Source organism: Osmerus mordax, chromosome 14 (genome assembly GCF_038355195.1).
Source record: "Osmerus mordax isolate fOsmMor3 chromosome 14, fOsmMor3.pri, whole genome shotgun sequence".
NCBI lineage: Eukaryota > Metazoa > Chordata > Actinopteri > Osmeriformes > Osmeridae > Osmerus > Osmerus mordax.
The window spans coordinates 1,359,958-1,382,276 of record NC_090063.1 but is presented as its reverse complement, the minus strand read 5'-3'; the positions used below and the strand labels follow the sequence as shown (position 1 = coordinate 1,382,276).

Genomic DNA, 22,319 nt, shown 5'->3' with positions numbered 1-22,319 from the left:
AAATATTAGTTGTAAAAATGTCATTAAAAAACGGACCCCTGTGCAACCGACGCAAGCAAGCACACCCTACAATTTCCCCAGAAATTGTACCCTCTCTAGTTAACAACCCCCTTTGAAACTATTGAACTATTGAACTTTGAAGCTATTGTAACAACGGCCGTATTTCAGATGGAATCGCGATTCAAACAGTACCATCTGCTAACTCAAAATATGCCCCCAAAAATGTAAATACGCTTGACATTTATTTACAGGGAAATGGCTAATTCAAAAGAAGTTTGCTGGAAGAGATCATTGTCAGTAACTAAATGCGACCATTTGGCCTCAGTCTAGAGCCATGCGTGGAGAAGCTGACACCGGTAAATTGTTCTACGAGCAAGCTAGCTGCTGTTGCTAGCCAAACTTCACTGAGGGGATTGTTTGAATGCGCCAGAAATGAGAAACATTTCTTTTGACATAAAGTTTAGGCTGTGGCATTGAAGACAGCGACGCACCACACAAGCTTGAGTTTAAATACATTATTTAATGTGACATTACTTACTGTACATGCAAGTCTTGATTTGCTTAAATGTATGATGCTTGCTAGTACACCACGGCATGATATGATACTCGCTGTGCAACAGCACATCTATGCACGTCGTATCCATGCGTCGTTGCTAACGTGTGCTGACGTTGTGACGTTAGCACTCAGTTCCCTTTGTGTACACAAGGAACTTTTTGCCACAATACATTGTAACCTTTTAAATCGTGCAACGGAACGTAAATCCCAATAGAAGCATCGCAATCAGGACCAGGACAAACATTTTGACACTGACGTTGTGTATGTAGTCCAAATATTGAGGGATCCTTAAGGGTGGGAAAAGAATGATGTTCAATTCACACTTGAGGTCCTGGGAGAGGATAGTGCCCAGGAAGTCAGTGATCCACCTGCAGGTGGAGTTTGGCAAGTTCTGCTGGGAGAGCTTCTCCTGAAGCAGAGTTGGGATCATGGTGTTGAAAGCAGAGCTGAAGTCCACAAACAGGATCCTGGCGTGGGATGTCTGGGAGTCCAAGTGCTGGAGGGTGAAGTGGAGGGCCATGTTAACTGCGTCGTCTAAAGACCGGTTGGCTCTGTAGGCAAACAGCAGGGGGTCCAAAAGAGGGTCCATGATGGATTTGAAATGTGCCAGCACCAGGCACTCAAAAGATTTCATTACCACAGAGGTCAGGGCGACAGGTCTGTTGTCATTAAGTCCTGTGAGCCTTGGCTTTTTGGGCACTGGGATGATGGTGGAGACAAGCTGGCACATGGCATGTCTCCAGAGAGGTGTTACATTACATTTAGTCATTTAGCAGACGCTCTTATCCAGAGCGTAAGTAAGTAAGTACAGGGACATTCTCCCCGAGGCAAGTAAGGTGAAGTGCCTTATCCAAGGACACAATGTCATTTTGCACGGCCGGGAATCGAACCAACGACCTTCTGATTAATAGCCCGACTCCCTAACCACTCAGCCATCTGACCCCCCACTAAAGAAATATGAGTTACTTACCTGTTGACTTACCTTGGTTGAGGCCTCTTCTATTCTCTGCAGATAGGTAGCTTTGGGAAAGAAGAGGTGTTGAAGATGTTGGTGAACACCGGGTACAGCTGGTCTGCACAGTGCTTCAGGGTGGCTGGAGAGACATAGTCTGGCCAGCTGCTTTGCGGGGGTTCTGCCTCTTGAAAAGTATGTTAACTTCTCCCTCCTGAATGGAGAGAGTCATCTCTGAGGTGGGTAGGTGTGGGTCAGGACAGTCCAATTGTCTTTCAAACCGACAGTAGAACTTGTTCAGTTCGTTGGCCAGGCGAAAGTCGTTGATGGAGTGGATCTGTCCCCTGAATCTGGATCTGTCCCCTGAATCTGGATCTGTCCCCTGAATTTGGATCCGTCCATGATCTGAGACATATAGGTACCAAAGCCACTGAGAAGAACGGTCATCACCGACTGCATCACGGACTGTGCACTAGTTCATAATAATTTGACACAGACAGACTACAAGGCTCTGGGGCTCCTCAATGTGGCCGGCCACACTTTATTGTCTCCACTCTCTTCGCACACAACTTCCTCCTTCAAAAATAAATGAGTATTTTACAGATCTTGCTGCAATCGATCATTCGAAAAGGGGATGCACCTTTCATACAACAACCTGAAAGATGCATTCAAGGTTTACCATCTTAAAAAAATATATATATAATCCTGTGCGCAATGCCCAAGATTAACCAAAAACTTTTTTACATAGTCTGTAGATGCCAGTCGCATCTAAAGTTACTAGCTTACTCTCTTCGTTGAGCGACTGGACACGATTCTCTAACAGAGTCAACTTATCGAGTAAAATGACACATGTAGGACAATGTGAGTGGGCGAGAGACATTATAGTTAACTTACGTTAATAGCTTATGCCAGCGCAACTGGTACAGTAGCGTCGAGTTCCAAGGGAAAAAGCTGCGTCGATTAAACCTATAAATAAGACAATAAATGTGTAGATTAAATTGGGAAAAACAAAATAAATGAAGTAATATGTTATATATAGCGATTAACAGTATATTAACAGAGTATCGTCAAACACGTCACTTCCTCCTGTCAAAGATCAACAAACGTTGTAATGAAATAATCACTGACCAACAACACGGAAATTAATGACAGATTGAAGAAAGCAAGTACATTTTCCAACCTTGCCTTTAGCTCCATGCAAGTAGTGCCATCTAGCGACCATTACGTTTCAGTAACAACGTCTCTGTCTGAAGACTCAGGGATCATTTTCCCTATAAATAGGGAAAACCGGCTGGGCGCTACTAGTGTTAAATGTCACATCTCCATTAGTTGACATTTCTTGCTTTTGTCCTTCTGTCTGTCATCTGTTTGCTCTTGTATGTGTCTCAGAAGAAAAACAGCAGACATCTCTGACAGAGTGGTGTATTGTCCGAGGAAGGGGGTCCCGTAAGAAGACCCATAGGGAGTGGAGTGCAGGCTCTTCTTGTTTTCTCCATGAGAATGACCTTCTGGACGATGGAGGGGACGGAGTCTTCAACCAACATGTAAGATGGAGATGATTCTGTGACCAGGATGTTCTTAATATGGCACATCCACGTTTTTTTCATAAAGTGGTGGATAGGCAGCGCAGTCAACTAAGATCAGTTGACAGGCAACAGTAAATTACCTTCTGAAGAAAAAGAAAGGGTTATGTATTTTCTTCATCAGCACAGATGACAACAGAAATTTGTGTTAATGTCGTAAAGCTACCACACCTTAAATAATATAACAGATGTACATCTTTGTAAATCTGTGTCAGAATGAGAAAGACACAGGGTCTTTGGACCCCTGGCTGCTGAAGGAGATGGACGCCTGCATCTCAGACATCTTTCTGAACCAGGATGCAGATGCCTTTGTTCAGTTGTTCAACCTCATCCTCAGCGAGAACGTCAGTGGTACGGTCACAATAATCTGTCTGGTTTTATTTCCTCTTAAGATCCTGCCAGTTTCAGTTTTCTTGTTGAATTAAACTGTTATCAATTATTTTCCTTTTATTATAAATGAAATACACTCCATTGGTTAATCAAACAGTTTGTGATCAACCTAAAGTGTGTAATGCTATAGACAGCCAAGCAATCCTTTTATACTGTTAGTGGGACCGTTTGTAAGTACAATCCAGTTCTGCCTACAATATGATCATCTTGCCTGTTTGTTGGTACAGAACTTTAATTGTAACGGGATTGTGGGTACTACTAAAACTGCAGTTTTGATCTTTACACATAAACACCTGCTCTCCATCCTAGTGGACTACATGCACAGCGAGAAAAGCGCCACTCCCCTCATGGTAGCGGCGAGCCGAGGCTTCATCAGTCATGTTGAGCAGCTGCTCAGTATGGGAGCCAGCGTCAACCTCAAGTCTTCCAATGGCTGGTAAGTCTCTTACAGATGACTTTGACCTGTTGGTATTTTAATGGTTTAGTGTTACATGAATGAGTTGGATCAGATGAAGTGTTTTTATTTCAGGACTGCACAGGACTGGGCCAAGCATTTCGATCAGTTTGAGGCTGTGGATATACTTGAATCTCACCAGTAAGAGGAGTCTTTGTGACATTACATAAGGCTTTGAGTAAGGAGGATGACCTTATGTAAATCTGAGATTTCAGATGTACACAATCAGTGGCACCTCTTCTCTTAGATCATCAAGCTGTAATCATAAGCCTTATGCATCACCTGTCGTCTATCACACTCAACACCTGCATTTTGTTGAGGACTAGAACCACACCTTTAATATTCTGCCAATCTCTCATATTCCCTGGTTTACCCTTCCTTTATCTGCAGATCATCCCTGGAGTCAGGGAAGCTGGACGAGTTATCTCTGGTGCAGTCAGCCAGCAATGAGCTTAGCGCAGAGGACCAGGAACTGCTTAAGGTCTACCACCACAGTTTTGATGACGAGAAGGTGGACCTGGACATCATCATGCACCTGCTTCACAACATCTGCACCAGCTCTGACGATGGTAACCTGAGAGCGAGCGAGAACTTGACCTAGTGTCATGCAGAATGATTATTGATGATAAAAGTGTTTTTCATTCTTGTCCAATTATTATATATAGTTATATAGTTATCTTTAAATTCAGAAATCTGTGTTTTGCCTGTTTGTTTTGAACAAATTCTGGTTTAAAATGGTGGCCAATAATGCAAATGACTGTACCACCTCTTTGTTTTGACTTCATGTTAACAATGGGACGTTCCAATTCAGGTGCTGTTTTAATCTTCCTTCCTGGATATGATGAGATTGTTGGACTGAGGGACCGCATCCTCTACGATGATAAACGATTCGTAGATCATTCTCAAAGGTATTGAGAGAAGGCTGAGAACATGTGTCCTTAGATGCAAATCCTGATCCTGGGAGGTTAGTTCTCAGAGAACAGTTGCTAATTGGAACATTCTAAACAATCCTTTCGATTTAGGTCAAAACGCCATGCATGTTCACCTGTTTATGCTGTTCTATTACAATATTTTCCAATATGCTCATCTCTTCTGAGGGTGTCCTGTTCCCGCTTAAGGAAATTATATATGGATCTTCAAAACATTGCTAATATGAGAAGATAAACACATTAGAACACATGATGTAATATTTGAAAAAACTACAGTCTTAATCTGACATAGAAGGGGTTAGCATGTTGGTTTGCCTTGCAAAGGGTAACTACTAGTGTTGTTTCGGTACCAATACCAGTGAAATTTAACGGTACTCGATACCAAAGCATGAAACAAATAGATTACTGAACAACACTCATTTGTTGACAGTAACAGTCACCTACAATATCTAAGGCTGTACTTATGACAACAACAGAACATTAACAATCACAATGCATGTAGGCCTAAAGGCAAAAAATGTGGCATGTGGAGTGTAGGCATTAGGCAAACTCAGCAGATGACTTAGAGATCATTTGTAGAGCTCAAAAATATTAATCTTGAACATAATTTGTAAGAAGTAGAATGAGTGTATTCAACACGCTTCATGGGGCTCTTAAAATGTTGCTCACGCTACAAAACTTAAATGTACATGTAGTCTATTCCAAACCCCGACACAGTAATTTTAGCAAATATAAAAGCCTGTTAACCAAAACAAAAATGTGTTAACCCTGTTGTGCCCTCTCATTTCATATGCCCCAGTATTAGGTGTTGAATTTTCAGTATGCTGCAAACCATAAAGTAAATTAACAGAGTTAGCCAATTGGTTTCTGGTGATTGACGATGTTCTCATTGTCATCTGCCTCACACCCAAAGTATTTCTATACGTGGTTCTTCCACTTTTCAACTGTTAATGGAGCCTCTGCAGCATTAGCTGCTTGTCACCATGCCGGTGTCTTATGATTGTCCAGTGTTGCCAATTTAACAACTTTGTCGCTAGATATAGCGACTTTTCGCCCTCCCTAGCAACAAAAAAGAATCTAGCGACAAACCTAGCAACTTTTAGTGACTTTTCAGAGAGCCACCGGTGACTTCTGGCAAGATTTCTTTGGCAACACTGTGCTTGTCAGAGTCCAACTCTGCATGGGTACTGGGTAGACCCGGTACTCGGTACTACTGTTCAAAAATTCTGGTAGAGGCTTAATGTGATGGGTGTGTCTTTCCTAGGTATCTGGTCTTTACCCTCCATTCTAACATGCAGACATCAGACCAGAAGAAAGTGTTAAAGAACACTCCCGTTGGCGTTCGCAAGATTGTGAGTAAATACAGTTTGAATGTTCATGATGCTGTTCATGGGGTCACTTTGAACATGTTGATACCTTTCATTAATTAACACATCCTATTTAATCTCATAGGAATAAAATAATACATTTCCCTCTCAGATTCTGTCCACTAACATTGCAGAGACCAGTATCACTGTAAATGATGTGGTCTTTGTCATTGACTCTGGAAAAGTGAAGGAGGTGAGGATTAACTAGTTTTCTTGTCCCACATTGGGCAAAATTTAAACAGTACCGTATTTCTTAGATTAAACGCCACCCTTGAATAAACGCTGCACCAAAAATGAACATTGTGTAATAAACGCCGCCCCAGAAATACGGTAGTAGCAGCATGTCATTTTAATGAATATTCTCTTGTGTTGCACTAGGGGCCCACTGCTAGCTAAATAGGTTTCAAATATCACATCAACATACCTTACTTAGCAAATAACTCTAGCTAGTTAGAGACTAGCAGTTAGTCGGCATTAGAAGGGAAGCTTATGAAAAAATTGCCATAAAACGAATAGCAGTCTAGCCTATTGCTAACGCCTGTCTAGATTATCTATTGAAAGAACTGAGAGAGGCAGGTGCTCTTGCGTTTACAAGCTAAAGTAGTTTACATAATAATAAAATATAGTAGTATATTGGATATACTAACTATTAACGGGACTGCCACAGACTTTGCTTATGTCTCATTTATTGAGAACCTGAAAACCGTGGCTCTCCTGCATAGCGACCAAACATCAACTGGCTACCTCAGGATAGAGAGCGGTAGGTTACTGTACCCAGCAATGGCACTACTGCCCCTAGTGGTCAGATGTAAGTATCCCACTCTACAACAGCTACAGTAGGTGTTTTTGCCATCTAGCTGTTCTTGCATTCCTTGCAAGAGCGTTAATAAAAAGCAGATGCGATTGACCTAGCTAGTGTAGCTAACATTGACATTTGCTCAGTGATTTAGAAGACCATACGGTTCAAACTAGCTAAGAACATTTAATGTAGCACGTTAGCATGCTAGCGCAGCTAGCCTAGACTACAGTATTTCTTAACGAACATTGTGTTATAAACGCTGCAGCGTTAAATCGAAGAAATACGGTACTTTATGACATACATACATTCATATACACAAGTACACACACACTACGTGTGTCTTACAATTCCAGAAGTCCTTTGACGCCCTGAACCACGTGACCATGCTGAAGATGGTGTGGATTTCCAAAGCCAGCTCACTACAGAGGAAGGGCAGGTGAGATATCCACTTATCTATACAAAGGTATGTGGACACCTGACTATCATACCTATGTAATCTTATTGTACATCCCATTTTAAAACTGGACAATATTTAGGTCTGAAATTACCAATTTAAGGGCCTGCAATAATGCGATTTCATCAGTGTCACACTGTAGTGCTAAACTGTAATGCTCCCAAATGCAATCCAGACAACACAGTGTTGGAGTGCAAACAAAGCCGAAATAGCAGTGTGGGAAAGTTTGACAAAACTTTAAACAAAAATTGCTGTTGTGTGTAATAAATGCTGGTCGGAACTTGCCTTTCATGGGAGCACAGCGTGCATGTTGGAGCATTTCAAGCAGAAGCATCCCGGCCCGAGAGGACATATACAAACTAGCCAGGATAGCCGTTGTTAGCGACAGCAGTTGATAAAAAAGGCTAGTTGTATGTGTCCTCTCGTAGTTCACTCATAGACCTAGTACCAACACCATAGGAACATGCCAACATACAGCGGTTAGACAGTAGGCTACTGTGTGTACGACCATTTTAATAACACTCGGAGATTCCAACTTCCAAGTACAACTAGAACGCACCTAGTGTTTTTTCAATTTTATGCAAATAATCAAAAATAAAACAACATTATTGCAGTAAAGTGATAGTTTGGTTTGCATTGATGAAAGGGATCTAGCATAGGAGTAGGGACTGTTTTGATCATCGTAACATTAGAAAGTATGACAGAGGAAATGTGAATAATTTTGTATAGTTTATTCAAAAATTGTCATATGACATACAAAAGGAGTTATTAGGCAGTATGCTGCATCAGTCAGTAAGTTGTTAATACAGTTAATTAAAGGGTGAATGACAATGTCTCAATGATTAGTCAATTCATTATTCTATTAATCGTTAGATTAGTTGATTATCAAAATAATCGTTTGTTGCTTCAACAATAATATGAAGTTGCCTCCCCATATGGCTGTAACAGCTGCCTCTCTTCTGGAAAGGCTGTCCACGAGACTTTGGAGTATGTCTGGGAATTTGTGCCCGTTCAGCCATACGAGTATAAATTTGAGCACTGCTATTGGGTGATGAAACCTAGCTTGCAGATGGCGTTTGAATTTGTCCCAAATGTGTTTGATGGTGTCAGGGATCTGTGCAGGCCAATCAAGTGTATCCACACCAAACACAACAAAGTGTTTCTGTACGAACCTCGCTTTGTTCATTGAGTTCCTATCAAACCAATTTAACAATGGGGGCTGTTTTTTGTGGTTTTGGGCTAGAGCCTTAGTTCTACTGATGGATCTTTTCATGCTGAAGAATATAATGTCACTGACACACACATATTAATGCCTATGGATTTAGAATGGGATTTCATAAAAGCTCCGATAGGTGTAAAGTATAGGTGTCCCAATACCTTTGTCTCTATAGTGTATGTGTGTACTGTAAAGTCTGTGAGCTCTTTTTATCCATTCATTTTAATGTACGGGTGTGGTGTCATTAGAATTTCCTCCCGATCTGCCCATACTGGAGGGCAAAACCTGGTTCTCGCGAATGTGACATCTACCTCTGTAAACACCGCTTTAACCAGCTCTGCCACCAAAAAACTAGGTCTTTAATAGCATGTGTGGGCGGTATTTATACTGTGGAGTAGGGCTGGGCGATATATTGAATATTAGCAATAATATCGCAATAATTTTTATGACGATGTCAAATTAGAAAATATTGTAAATACCGATTATTATTATTTTGGTCCTTGTGTTGCTTGAGTTATAAGATCACCGTCTGGCTCCTCTGTGTTCACACACAGACAAACAAACACAAACTGAAAATTGCACGCGCACAGGCATTCTCTTTTGCTCTCTTTTTGTCCTGTCACATGAGGACCTCTGCATGAATTGTTCCATGTGAGGTGTATTTTGTCAAGTTGCAAGTACCATGTTATGGCAACTGCTTAAATTTACACATTTTGTACTTAGTAAGAATAGCATTTCTATCTAAATTGTTTTTGTTGTTTTTTAATGGGGGCAAAAGAAAATCATGTTTTTTTAATTATTTAAATGAAAATGAAAACATATCGAGATATATATCAAATATCGTATTTTTTTGGGACAATATCGAGATATCAATTATTATTTTTATATCGCCCAGCCCTACTGTGGAGGTGTTTTAACTAATTTACCTTAACATTAATATCCCGTGCCTTGGATATTTTTATCAAATGATGCTGTCTACTCAGAGCTGGACGTTGCAGACCAGGAATCTGCTTCCATCTCTTCAGCCGCCTCAGGTTTAACAACATGCTGGATTATCAGGTCCCCCAGCTACTGAGAATGCCGTTGCAGGTTAACAAGCACAGAAACACACTCTCACACAAAGATACAAAATACACATGATAAGGGTTACTGGCTATTAACTTCTGGAAACATTCTGAAGCAGATACACCCAAACATACTTTAAACATTCATTTCAGGAGCTGTGTCTGCATACCAAGCTGCTGGCCCCTATCACCTGTACCATTGCTGAGTTCCTGTCCAAAGCACCCGAACCTCCCCCTATTCTCATAGTAAAAAATGCTGTGCAGATGCTTAAGGTAAGACCCACAATCTTTTGCTTGAAATGCTTATAATGTTCCTCTGCTTCAAACTTTCTTTGTACAAGCTGTTTGGTTGCTTTTCATGGTGAGAGGATTATAATTCTTATATTGGTCAAAAGTCCTCGGAAGGTGACAAGTTTGTAATTTTGGTTTTGATTTATGGCACTTTGAGTTCAACTGGTTAGATTGAATTAGAAATATTCAAGATGAACTATTTGGCTCGTTTCATCAGGTAAGAGAACATAACCAGAAGTTATCCAGGATTTGGTAACACACAGTCAATGCATTCAAAGGATATGTCTCTAGATGTTAAATATATTTACATTTATGCATTTAGCATAAATGTCGCTATCATCCAAAGCGACTTCCAAAAGAGAGCTTTACAAAAGTGCATAGGTCACTGATCATAACAACGAGATTGCGGGTAAACATTGCGCGTAAATATGATTAGTGTGAAATTGTGCTCTAAAATTGAGAGACTTTGACACTTTAACCTCATGAGGGGCCAAGCAGCAAAACTGCTAGGGCACCTATTGTGTTTGTTAGTTTTATTATTAGGGGCCAAGCAGAGAAGCTGCTAGGGCACCTATTGTTTTTGTTAGTTTTATTAGGGGCCAAGCAGAGAAGCTGCTAGGGCACCTATTGTTTTTGTTAGTTTTTTAATAATTATTATTATCATTATTATTATTATGGGCCAAGCAGCGAAGCTGCTAGGGCACCTATTGTTTTTGTTAGTTTTATTATTAGGGTTCTTCCGGTAGGAGGGAACCTATTGTTTTTGTTAGTATTCTTATTAGGGTTCCTCCGGTAGGAGGGAACCTATTGTTTTTGTTAGTATTATTATTATTATTAGGGTTCCTCCGGTAGGAGGGAACCTATTGTTTTTGTCAGTATTCTTCTTATTTTTTTCCCCCCCTCTCCTTGCGCCCCAGTATCTCAAAAAGTCCCTGGTCATAAATGTTCTAATTTGGCACATTGATACCACATGCAAGTGGGTACCTCCACACCAAATATGGGCCACATCAGACCATAGGGGGCGCCACAAGCAATGTCCAAAAGTCCAATCTTCAAAGTGATGGCATTTCAACCCCATTGCTCCAATTATTCTGAGACTTTGCGTACAAGCCTCATTTGTCATGAGGAACAAAAAAGCTTCAAGGACCCATAAGGTCCGCCATGATGGATTTTCCTGTACTGTGATAATTTGTGAAAACATTCAAAATCGATCTCCTCTTAAACAAAAGGTAAACAAAGGTCAACAAAAGGTTGAAACGCAAGGTTGTAGGATCGAATCCAGCCACCGTCATCAAGCATGTCGTAATACTGGATTATCTGTTAAGCGAAGCCAGGTATGCCACAGTAGCTGTCTAGCAGTAACGATAATGTTTCATTCTCAGGGGATTTATACTCAAGAAGACTCGGATTTATTGTGCTTTGTAGATATAATGCTGCTACATCTAGCCAGCGCATCAGATTTCTTGCATCATAACTTCTGAACAGTTTGACCAAAAATCACAAGAGTGGACTTTTCTGATTCTTTGTTGCATACCAAGTCATAAATATAACACTTTCCCACGTTGGCCATTTTTAATTTAGTCCTAAAATGATATATTTACTGAATGCATTGGCTTATCATTACAAAACTTGGTATACGTGTTTTGCACAGTGCCATGAAGGTACTCAAAACGTTTCGGGGTAGCGCCACCGAGCTTCCAAAAAGTATAATGCAATTTTTAAAAAGCGAAAGTTTTGCTTTTCCTCTTCATCCATCCATCCATCCATCATCTTCCGCTTGTCCGGGGGTCGGGTCACGGGGGCTGCAACCTAAGCAGGGAGGCCCAGACTTTCCTCTCCCCGGCCACTTCCACCAGCTCTTCCTGGGGGACCCCCTGTCGATCTCGTGCTCCATCCTTCCCTCACTCGTGAACAAGACCCCGAGATACTTGAACTCCTCCGCTTGGGACAAGATCTCCTCCCCAACCCGGAGATTGCACTCCACCTTTTTCCGGTCGATAACCATGGCCTCAGATTTGGAGGTGCTGATTCCCATCCCAGCCGCTTCGCATTCGGTTGCGAACCGCTCCAGTGAGAGCTGGAGGTCACGGCCCGATGAAGTCAACAGGACCACATCATCCGCAAAAAGCAGCGACCCGATCTTGAGGTCACCAAACCGGACCCCCTCAAAGCCCTGGCTGCGCCTAGAAATTCTGTCCATATAAGTTATGAACAGAATCGGTGACAAAGGGCAGCCCTGGCGGAGTCCAACCCTCACGGGAACAAGTTCGACTTACTACCGGCAATGCGGACCAAGCTCTGGCACCGGTCGTACAGGGACCGAACAGCCCCGATCAGGGAGTCCGGTACCCCATACTCCCGGAGCACCCCCCACATGAGCCCCCAAGGGACACGGTCGAACGCCTTTTCCAAATCCACAAAACATGTGTAGACTGGTTGGGCTTTTCTTCTTTAGCTACTTAATTTTCCATCTTTTGTGCTGCTTGGCCCTTTCATTGCTGCTTGCAGCTATATTTATAATTGCATCTGGTCAGACTCAAAGTACCGGTGTACAGCACCATGTAGTGGGGTTTGCTCGTTTAAGATAGAAATAGTTAATTTATAATAAAGTATCTTGGGGGCACCACCTCAGAATTTGTTTAAAGGGGCTGAGGAAACCTTGGTTAATAGCCTACGTAATAATCAGTCTAATCTTAAGTAATACATTCAATGAAAGTAGAGCAGATCAGATAACATTAGGGATAATGTGAGTATTATACAAAATGATTTATTTAAGAAAATATAATCATATAATGAACAATACCAGAGAAGTAATGGATTAGTCTTGGGTTTGAATAGTAAAATGACAACGGGATACACAATGGATATGTGAAGAGCGTGTTGGTTGGGGGAAGGGAGAGAGAAAGAGGCCTCGTTGTAAACAATGGTGAACAATCTAGCGGTAACGGTAATCCGAATGAAAGTTAGGTTAATTCACTTGTAATCTAAATCAAACACAGACAAATTAAACCACAACATGCCAATGTCACAATCTAGTCGCAGTTACTTTTGCCGTGTGAAGAAGAGGGGTCAAAGTTCCGTGGTCGTCGTTGAACGGTTCGTAGACACACAACGGGATCTTTCGTCAAAGTTCCTTGTAATCCAGTGAGTTGCTGATTGAGAAGAATAGGTTAGAGTGCCGTGTACACTTGCATGCCATGCACCTCTAATGATGTCCTTCCTTTGTTGTTCCTCCTCCAGACCATCGATGCCATGGACCCGTGGGAGGACCTGACGGAGCTGGGATACCACCTCGCCGACCTGCCCGTGGAACCCCACCTGGGCAAGATGGTGCTGTGTGCCGTGGTGCTTAAGTGCTTGGACCCCATCCTGACCATCGCCTGCACTCTAGCACACCGCGACCCCTTTGTGCTGCCTTCACAGGCATCCCAGAAGAGGGCAGCCATGCTGTGCCGCAAGCGCTTTACCGCGGCAACCTTTAGCGACCACATGGCTCTGCTACGAGCCTTCCAGGTATCAGAAGTAGAATGGGAGTTGATTGTGTGACTGGTCAGAACGTTGAAAAATTCCTTTTTGACAATGTGTTGTTGTTTTTGATAATATCCTATAACACATTAATAATGAATGAATGGCCTGATGTGTTTGTCATCTTGTTTGCAGGCGTGGCAGAAGGCCCGCAGTGATGGCTGGGAGAGATCCTTCTGTGAGAAAAACTTCCTGTCCCAGGCCACCATGGAGATCATCATAGGCATGAGGACCCAGCTGCTAGGACAGCTCAGAGCAATAGGTGGGTTCCCTGGTTAACTCTTTGTGTGTTATTTAATCCTCCGACTTAACTCGTTCCAACATTCACACTTGAATGTTTTCCATAGTTTTTTTTTATCCAACAAATGCTATTACTAAGGAAAGACATATTGAATGGTAGGGGTATACAATACACTCAACTTATGATTCGATACATATCACGATACTGGGTTCACGATATGATACGTATCACAATATTTTGAAAAAAAATTAAACAGAAATTCACATGGCAGATTTATTTCCAAAACATTAACAAATTTCCATCACTTGATTTGTTGTACATGTAACTTAGGTTATATGTACCTATAACCTATTCAAGTGGCAATTTCTTTAAGACTGCAAGGGAAGCTCAGCTTCCCCTAAAATGTCCAAAAATTAATTTTCAAATATTTACTATTTTGTGTTAACATTTTAAATGCAGTAGAACACGTTCATATCGAATACGAGTTTGTTCAGAATCAGATACATATATTAGCAGGTCGACTGACTGATTTCCTTCTCATACATTCCCATAGCTTCACAGTGCATTTCCGTGTTGAAGCCCGGCGGATTTTGCAAGTGTAGTCGAAAGCCAAACTGCTGCAATCTTTTTCTTGGTATTTACTTGGTGAAATTTGCTAGCCAATTTTCATCATACATTTCATACAATTATACACCACATTCCTTGTTTCAGTTGAACCTAATTCCCACATTTCCTTCGAGTTTAATATTGTTTCGTTAGATTGTTCGTTCATTCATTCATTCATTCATTCATACATACTGTAGGCTAGACAAGTGTCGTAGGAGTGAACTAGCCAGTGAACTAGCAAAATAAATGGAAAATGTATATGATGTAGGCTGAAAATTAGCTTCCCCTATTTGAAAGACCAGCAGCCGCCACTGACCTATACGTAGGTTGCTCAACCAATAGGATAATAAAAAAATTGCCATAATTCTACGAGACATACAGTGCTGCTTGAAAGTATGTGAACCCCTTGAGCAGTTTGGAGTCTGTTGTTTTACCATGATTTTCCTATTTTATCATCACCAGTTTTCCATATATGAAATGTCAGGTTTATGTTTATCAATTGCATGTACTTGTTTAGAGGGAATTGGGAATTTGCTTAATTAGTCAATTAAGCAAACAAATCAAATGAGACATCCTTAGGAAAAGGGTTGGGCAACACAGATTAAAAGATAGAGGAAACCAACCAAACTACTCTAGTGCCAAGGTGTACCCACACAGATCAACAATAGTAAAGGAGATATCCGAGGACATCAGGAAGATGGTACTGACAGCCCATCAGTCTGGTGAAAGCTATAAGACCATCTCCAAAAGATTCCAGCATCATCCATCCACTGTAAGACAAATCATTTACAAATAGAGGGCATTCAACATGACCGCAACTGCTTAGAAGTGGACGCCCATCAAGACTATCACCAAGAAGCACCATAATAATAATAATAAATCAGGTAAAAGCCAACCCACACATCACCTCTAAAGAGTTGCAGACCTCTCTGGCAGCATCTGGGGTTAATGTACATGCATCTGCAATCAGACGAAAATTGAATAGACATGACATTCATGGGAGGGTTGCTAGAAGGATGCCTCTGCTCAAGAAAGAACAAAGCTGCCCATTTCAACTTTGCCAGAAAGCACTTGGACAAACCAGAGGCCTTCTGGAAGTCCATTCTCTGGACAGATGAGTCCAAGATAGAATTATTTGTCCATCCATCCATCTTCCGCTTGTCCGGGGGTCGGGTCGCGGGGGCAGCAACCTAAGCAGGGAGGCCCAGACTTTCCTCTCCCCGGCCACTTCCACCAGCTCTTCCTGGGGGACCCCGAGGCGTTCCCAGGCCAGCCGAGAGACATAGTCCCTCCAGCGTGTCCTGGGTCTTCCCCGGGGCCTCTTCCCAGTGGGACGTGCCCAGAACAACTCACCAGGGAGGCGTCCAGGAGGCATCCTTATCAGATGCCCGAGCCACCTCAACTGGCCCCTCTCGACGCGGAGGAGCAGCGGTTCTACTCTGAGCCCCTCCCGGATGACCGAGCTTTTCATCCTATCTCTAAGGGAGAGCCCGGACACCCTGCGGAGAAAGCTCATTTCGGCCGCTTGTATTCGCAATCTCGTTCTTTCGGTCACTACCCACAGTTCGTGACCATAGGTGAGGGTAGGAACGTAGATCGACTGGTAAATAGAGAGCTTCGCCTTTCGACTCAGCTCCTTCTTCACCACGACGGACTGCTTTTCTGCTTCCGGACCTGGATGACTCCATATTATCCAGGGAAACATTAATTCTCAGGCCTATCAACAAATACTTGATCAGAAACTCTGGCCATCAGTCAGGGAGTTGAAGCTAAGCTGAAAATGGGTTCTGCAACAAGACAACGACCCAAAGCTAACCCTAACCCAACTAAAACTACCAAGGAATGGCTTAAAAGAGGATTTGTACACTGGATTGGCCTACTCAAAATCCGGAGCTCAATCCAATAGAAATGTTCTGGCTAGACCTGAAGCGGGCGGTACATGCCAGATATCCCTCTAACCTCTCTCAACTGGCTGAGTTCTGCAAGGAGGAGTGGGCAAAAATCCCCAACAGCAGATGCGAGAGACTGGTCAGTGGTTACAGAAGATGTTTGGTTGAAGTAATGGCTGCAAAAGGAGGTGCCACAAGCTACTAACTAAAATTGTTCACTAAGTTTAGCAATTTTTTGTGAGAAACCACTTTTGTTGAATAAATTATGAAAATACACAATTTGTCTTTGTTTGTGTCCATTATTTGAAAAGTCTGCTTTACAAATTGGTGTTTGGATGTACATTTAAAAATGGTATTTTACATTTTTGTACAAATACAGTGACCATGTCTGACCATGAGTCAGGTCAGTACTCGTGTAAAGAATCTCTGTTTCATCATAGACTCGGACCTTGGGTTAGTTAAGCAGATTAACTCAGTGGTGAAAAACAGTTTCTATAAGTTACGACTGATTTCTAAGTTTAAATCTGCATTCTCTTTTAAAGACTTTGAAACTGTTATTCATGCTTTTATCACCTCACGTTTAGATTATTGCAATTCCCTTTATGATGGTCTCCCCCAGTCCTCACTCTCCCGTCTTCAGATGGTGCAGAATGCTGCTGCCAGAATTGTATCATTCACTAGGAGGTTTGATCACATTTCCCCAGTTTGGCCTCTGCACTGGCTTCCTGTCCAGTATAGAATACATTTTAAAATGTTATTGTTTGTTTTTAAAGCTCTTAATGGACAGGCCCCTTTGTATATCTCGGACCTCATACAACTACACGCACCCATTAGGTCACTGAGGTCTGCGGACAAACTACTTTTATACACTCCCCGGTCACGCTGCATACGTACAGGTGATAGCCTTTGCAGTTGCCGGTCCTATGCTGTGGATTCAACTTCCCCTTTCTATCAGGCAGGCTCCTTCATTGTCTGTTTTTAAATCCAAACTTAAAACACACTTATATGCACTAGCATTTCCCACTACCTCTTGAGTTGTAATGTTACTTATTTTACTGTTATTGACTGTTTGTATTTTGTTTTTACTATGTATTTTATGGTGTCTTTTTTGTGCTTTTTTTCGGCACCTCGGTCAGCCTTGCTGTGTTAGTGTGCTTTATAAATACAATTTACTTACTTACTTACTTACTTACTTACTTACTTACTTACTTACATGTATGGAGGGTTCACAAACTTTCAAGCAGCACTGTATTGTAAAAGGTTTGCATCACTATATATTGTACCTCGTTATATTGTTACATCCGTACGGAATAGTAAAGCAAATACCTTACATTGGTTCCCAGGGTTTGTGCGAGCGCGTGGTGGCGGAGACATCCGGGATGTAAATCTGAACTCTGAAAACTGGGCAGTGGTAAAGGCGGCCCTGGTGGCAGGGATGTACCCCAATGTGATCCACGTGGACCGGGATACCTGCTCCATCTCTGGGGTTAAGGAAAAGAAAGTCCGCTTCCACCCAACCTCTGTTCTCAGCCAACCACAGTACAAGAAGGTAAGGGGTGGAACTTTGTATTTACTGTGTTAGTTACATTTACATTTAGTCATTTAGCAGACACTCTTATCCAGAGCGACTTACAGTAAGTACAGGGACATTCTCCCCGAGGCAAGTAGGGTGAAGTGCCTTGCCCAAGGACACAACGTCATTTTGCACGGCCGGGGAATCAAACCAACAACCTTCTGATTAATAGCCCGACTCCCTAACCGCTCAGCCACCTGACTCCCTAGTTACTTCCTAACTACTTGGAGGCCAAACAGAAAAGCTGCGAAGCCACCTATTGTGTTTCTACTTTTTCTTCTTATTGGGGCCAAGCAGCGAACCTGCAAAACCACATATTACACACATACAGCATTCCACCCAGCTGCTAGTCCAAGCACTTGTCCTCTCCAAGTTGGACTACTGGTCTTCAACCTTCCCAGATGCTCCCATGTCACCTCGCTCCTCATCTCCCTTCACTGGCTACCCATCACAGCCCGTATCAGATTCAACTGATACGGGCTGCACCTGCCTACATCCAGTCTCTCCTCCAGCCTGACACCCCCACCCGCCACCTATGGCCTTCTTCTGACAACCGTCTGGTGGTCCAACCCTGAGCAGGACTTATGGTGGGGGGGCCCCTAGCCCCCTCCCCCCCACCCAGGGGCCCAGAAGGTAGGGACCAGGGGCCCAAAACCTCTGGCCCCTACCTTCTATAGACCTTTTTTGGAACGTAAACAATAACAGATCAGTTTAGAACACAAGGCCCTGAACTACATCCGGCTAGCGCGTTTCCTACATTATCGCTAGCTACTTTACCATCGAGTTAACATGACTAGCGCATATTACCATCAATTAACTGGCTGTGGATAGCAGTGATACATCGAATAGTGTCCCCTAACCGACCCACTGGATCAGAACGTTATTTATTTTAGGCTATAATTTATTTTAGGCTGATCTGAAATTGATAGCCTACCTATGGTAGAGCTAGAGTTAATCTATCCCGATGTCTACTTTACCACTATTTCAAATAGTTGCTACATTAGCCTACCAAATAGTATTTGGTAGAGTGCGTTTACAGTCAGTAAAGAGGTTATTGGAGCCTATAAAAGTCTGATGCCTACAACTATTTTTTCAATGGGAGTCAACAAACAATGTACATATTAAGACATGACGGCTTAAAAAGACCTACACCAGCTGTGATGCCTGCATACTAAAAGCAACGGTCAGGAAGGTGTGCAGCACAGGCTATATCTGCTGGTTACTTGTTGAATAACTGCTGTGAAATTGTAGTAATTAATAAACGCACCGATAAATATTCAATATGATTTGGCTTTTTACATCACCCACCTGTCATTTCTGAACCCAGTATATGGTCGAGGGTTAAAAAAACAGGTGGATATGAGAGTTAGCCATAGCTTAGGACCACACATGCAGTTATCCACAACCGAGTTATCTCTACTGAAGTATATTTATTGTTCAGGTGGATCCCTTGCCTGTTGCGCAAATTCATTTCAGTAACCTAAGAAAAGACACATCGCCACTGATGCTAGGCATGATTGGAAATTCCCTTCCATGACAGTTATATACACCCCAAACCACCTTTTTAAAGCACTTACCCAGATAGCAAACTTCACTGAAACTACGCTGAATCAACATCCGCCTTTAACGCTAATTTCATTGAAACGTCAGACTCTGATGTTGACCCATCATCATTTTGCACCCTTATTTAATATTGAAACAACGTTGAAAAACCAACGCGATTCTAACGGTATATATATTACAATATTACTATTGAAACAACGTTGAAAGATCAACAAGCTATTCTTTAAAGCAGAAACCCACTCGTCCCGTTTTTATAGGAAATTTAAACTTGTTGACAACTTGTTCTTCCCCAATCTCGATGAACAGCCAAACACAGATTTTTTTTTTGCCACAGTAACTTGCTCACTTATGCTTCCAAACTGACTTCCATCAAAACAATCATTCGCGCGTCTGAAACCGGAAGCTTTGAGAATATGTCAACTTTGATGTGATCATCTCACATCCATTTGCTATTCAACTCGCTACTGTAGCCTAGTACTAGTATATGGCCGATACCTTGTTCGTGAAAATCTTGATATTGATTTGGGGACAATAACATGGCTGTTTAGCTGCTTAGTCTTCTTGTCAAACATATTGTCAAATTATATTTACTGTTTGTCAACTGTACACAATGTTATTGCCTATGAATCTTGCTAGCATAACTTATCTTTCTGGCTAATAGCTCAGTCCTCTGCTGCGCGTAAACGTAAACGCGGGGCCCCCGGGCTGCAGCCCAGTCAAGCCCAATGGTAAGTCCGGCCTTGGTCCCACCTCTCAAGATCGCCCGCTCCCAACCCAAGCTCTTCTCCTGTCTGGCCCCCCAATGGTGGAATCATCTCCCCACCTCCATCAGAGATACTGTGACTGTCTGCTCACCTTCAAGAAAAGACTAAAGACACACTTGTTCCGGGAGTACAACGGTACTTAAGAAAGATTTGTTGGATCCGATGTTCGTTTATTTCCTCCAGGAGCACAATGACATTTACTGAGGGACTTGTTGCACTTGTTAAATAATAATAATAATAATACATTTTATTTATATAGCGCTTTTCAAAGTTCTCAAAGTCGCTGTACATGGTTAAAATAGAGGTAAAACAAGGACATCATATAAAATCACAGCATTAATTACACATTAAAAGCAGACCTAAAAAGGTGCGTTTTGACTAATGATTTAAAAGTTGACAGGTTGGTGCAGTCTCTGATGGGTTTGGGGAGTGAGTTCCAGAGGGAGGGAGCGGGGATGGAGAAAGCTCTGTCACCCCAGGTTCGGTGCTTGGTCCTGAGTGGGGTGGACAGGAGGTTGGCATCAGAGGAACGGAGGAAGCGGGAGGGAGTGTGGTGGTGGAGCAGGTCGGTGAGGTAGCGGGGGGCCTGGTTGTGAAGGGCTTTATGAGTGAGAAGAAGGATTTTAAAGTGAATGCGTTGTGGGACGGGGAGCCAGTGGAGGTTATGGAGGACGGGGGTGATGTGGGAGCGAGTGTGAGTGAGCAGACGTGCGGCGGAATTCTGGATGTACTGGAGTTTATTGAGGATTTTGGATGGTGCCAAGGTTACGGATGTGAGGGTAGGGGGACAGAGTGGAGTTGTCAATGTTGATGGTGAGGTTGTGAGTGGTTTTGGTGAGGGATTTCGGACCGATGATGAAGTCTGTTTTGTCACAGTTGAGTTTGAGAAAGTTTATTTGCATCCAGGATTTAATTTCACTGAGACAGTTGGTTAGCAGGGGTGATGGAGGCAGTGGAAATGTAAAGTTGGATGTCATCGGCGTAGCAGTGGAAGCGGAGTCCATGACGGTGTATGATGTTGCCGAACTGGTTGGCAACAACTGGTTGTTGGTTAGTTGTAACTGAGTTAACTACTCGCTGTAAATTATATTATTGTTGCTTGCTTTCCTACAGGTACACTCCTGCACTTTTGAGGTTCATGTTGTTTAATTTGTATCTTGTTTAACTACTTGCTCTTATGTTTCTTCCCATTGGCACTTGGTTGCTTATCACAATGTATGCTCATGTTTTGGCTTCCTGCAATGTCTTTTGGGGCTATCTCGTTGTTTATGATCATTGACCTATGCACTTTTTGTAAAGCTCTCTCTTGGAAGTCGCTCTGGATAAAAGCGTCTGATAAATGAATAAATGTCAAATGTAAATGTCATGTAATATTGTGTTGTATTAACATTTCTTATTATTATTATGCGCCAGTACTAGCCACCAACCAGTTAGCTAATACTTAATCAGCTTAGTTTTCGCTGTATTTGAGCTCTAGAGCTAGTATTGTGGTGGGACTGATAGATTATTAAAGCAATAGATCACGAGAGGGTTGGAGTGGATAAGCACAAGGTGGTTTTGCCGAATACATGTTAGATATATGTTAGATATAGGTTAGGACAATTTTTGTACAGGATTGGCCAATTTCTTCATTTTGATGCAACTTTTTCAACTATGTGTGCCTTTACACACTAACTTTTTAACCTGTTTTTCGTGCAGGCCCGGCCACGGGCACGAAACACTGCCCCCTCCTCCCCCAGTTACTACGCACTAAATGTTAATAAATACATTAACATTTAGTACATCCAATACATAAACATGTATTGGATTACTACACATGTTTGTAATCCAATACATCATTGGAAAGCTACGATTCTTGTGCTTGTACATATGTAAACCATTTCAAGAATGAGTCACAACAACAAGTTTAGTCAACGTTTTTGTCCAGTCACCACTTTGTAAACAACACCAAAGCCAAACGTCTCTACTTACCCTCAAAGGTTCAGTGTCGTCCAGGTATGCAAACAACACATCAAAACGTGATCTGCGTACATTCCCAAGGGTTCAAAGTATCTAACCATGTAAAGTAATTCGTCCAAATACAATGTTTTACATTCATGAATA

General features: G+C 42.2%; 1 protein-coding gene across 4 annotated transcripts in view; it reads left to right on the top strand.

Moving 5' to 3' along the window:
* The window catches only part of ythdc2 (YTH domain containing 2), a 56,496-nt gene that overhangs the window by 9,330 nt on the left and 24,847 nt on the right, over nt 1–22,319 (top strand). For 3 of the 4 annotated variants that reach the window (XM_067249764.1, XM_067249762.1, XM_067249765.1), the window contains exons 10-23: nt 2,898–3,052; nt 3,307–3,442; nt 3,791–3,917; nt 4,011–4,076; nt 4,326–4,504; nt 4,747–4,843; nt 6,129–6,216; nt 6,344–6,424; nt 7,384–7,466; nt 9,684–9,789; nt 9,918–10,037; nt 13,296–13,568; nt 13,716–13,842; nt 17,660–17,865. In XM_067249764.1, the coding sequence (XP_067105865.1) occupies nt 2,898–3,052; nt 3,307–3,442; nt 3,791–3,917; nt 4,011–4,076; nt 4,326–4,504; nt 4,747–4,843; nt 6,129–6,216; nt 6,344–6,424; nt 7,384–7,466; nt 9,684–9,789; nt 9,918–10,037; nt 13,296–13,568; nt 13,716–13,842; nt 17,660–17,865 (1,844 nt within the window). The remainder of the gene's footprint in view (nt 1–2,897; nt 3,053–3,306; nt 3,443–3,790; nt 3,918–4,010; nt 4,077–4,325; nt 4,505–4,746; nt 4,844–6,128; nt 6,217–6,343; nt 6,425–7,383; nt 7,467–9,683; nt 9,790–9,917; nt 10,038–13,295; nt 13,569–13,715; nt 13,843–17,659; nt 17,866–22,319) is intronic. The other variant, XM_067249763.1, reaches the window with a different exon arrangement.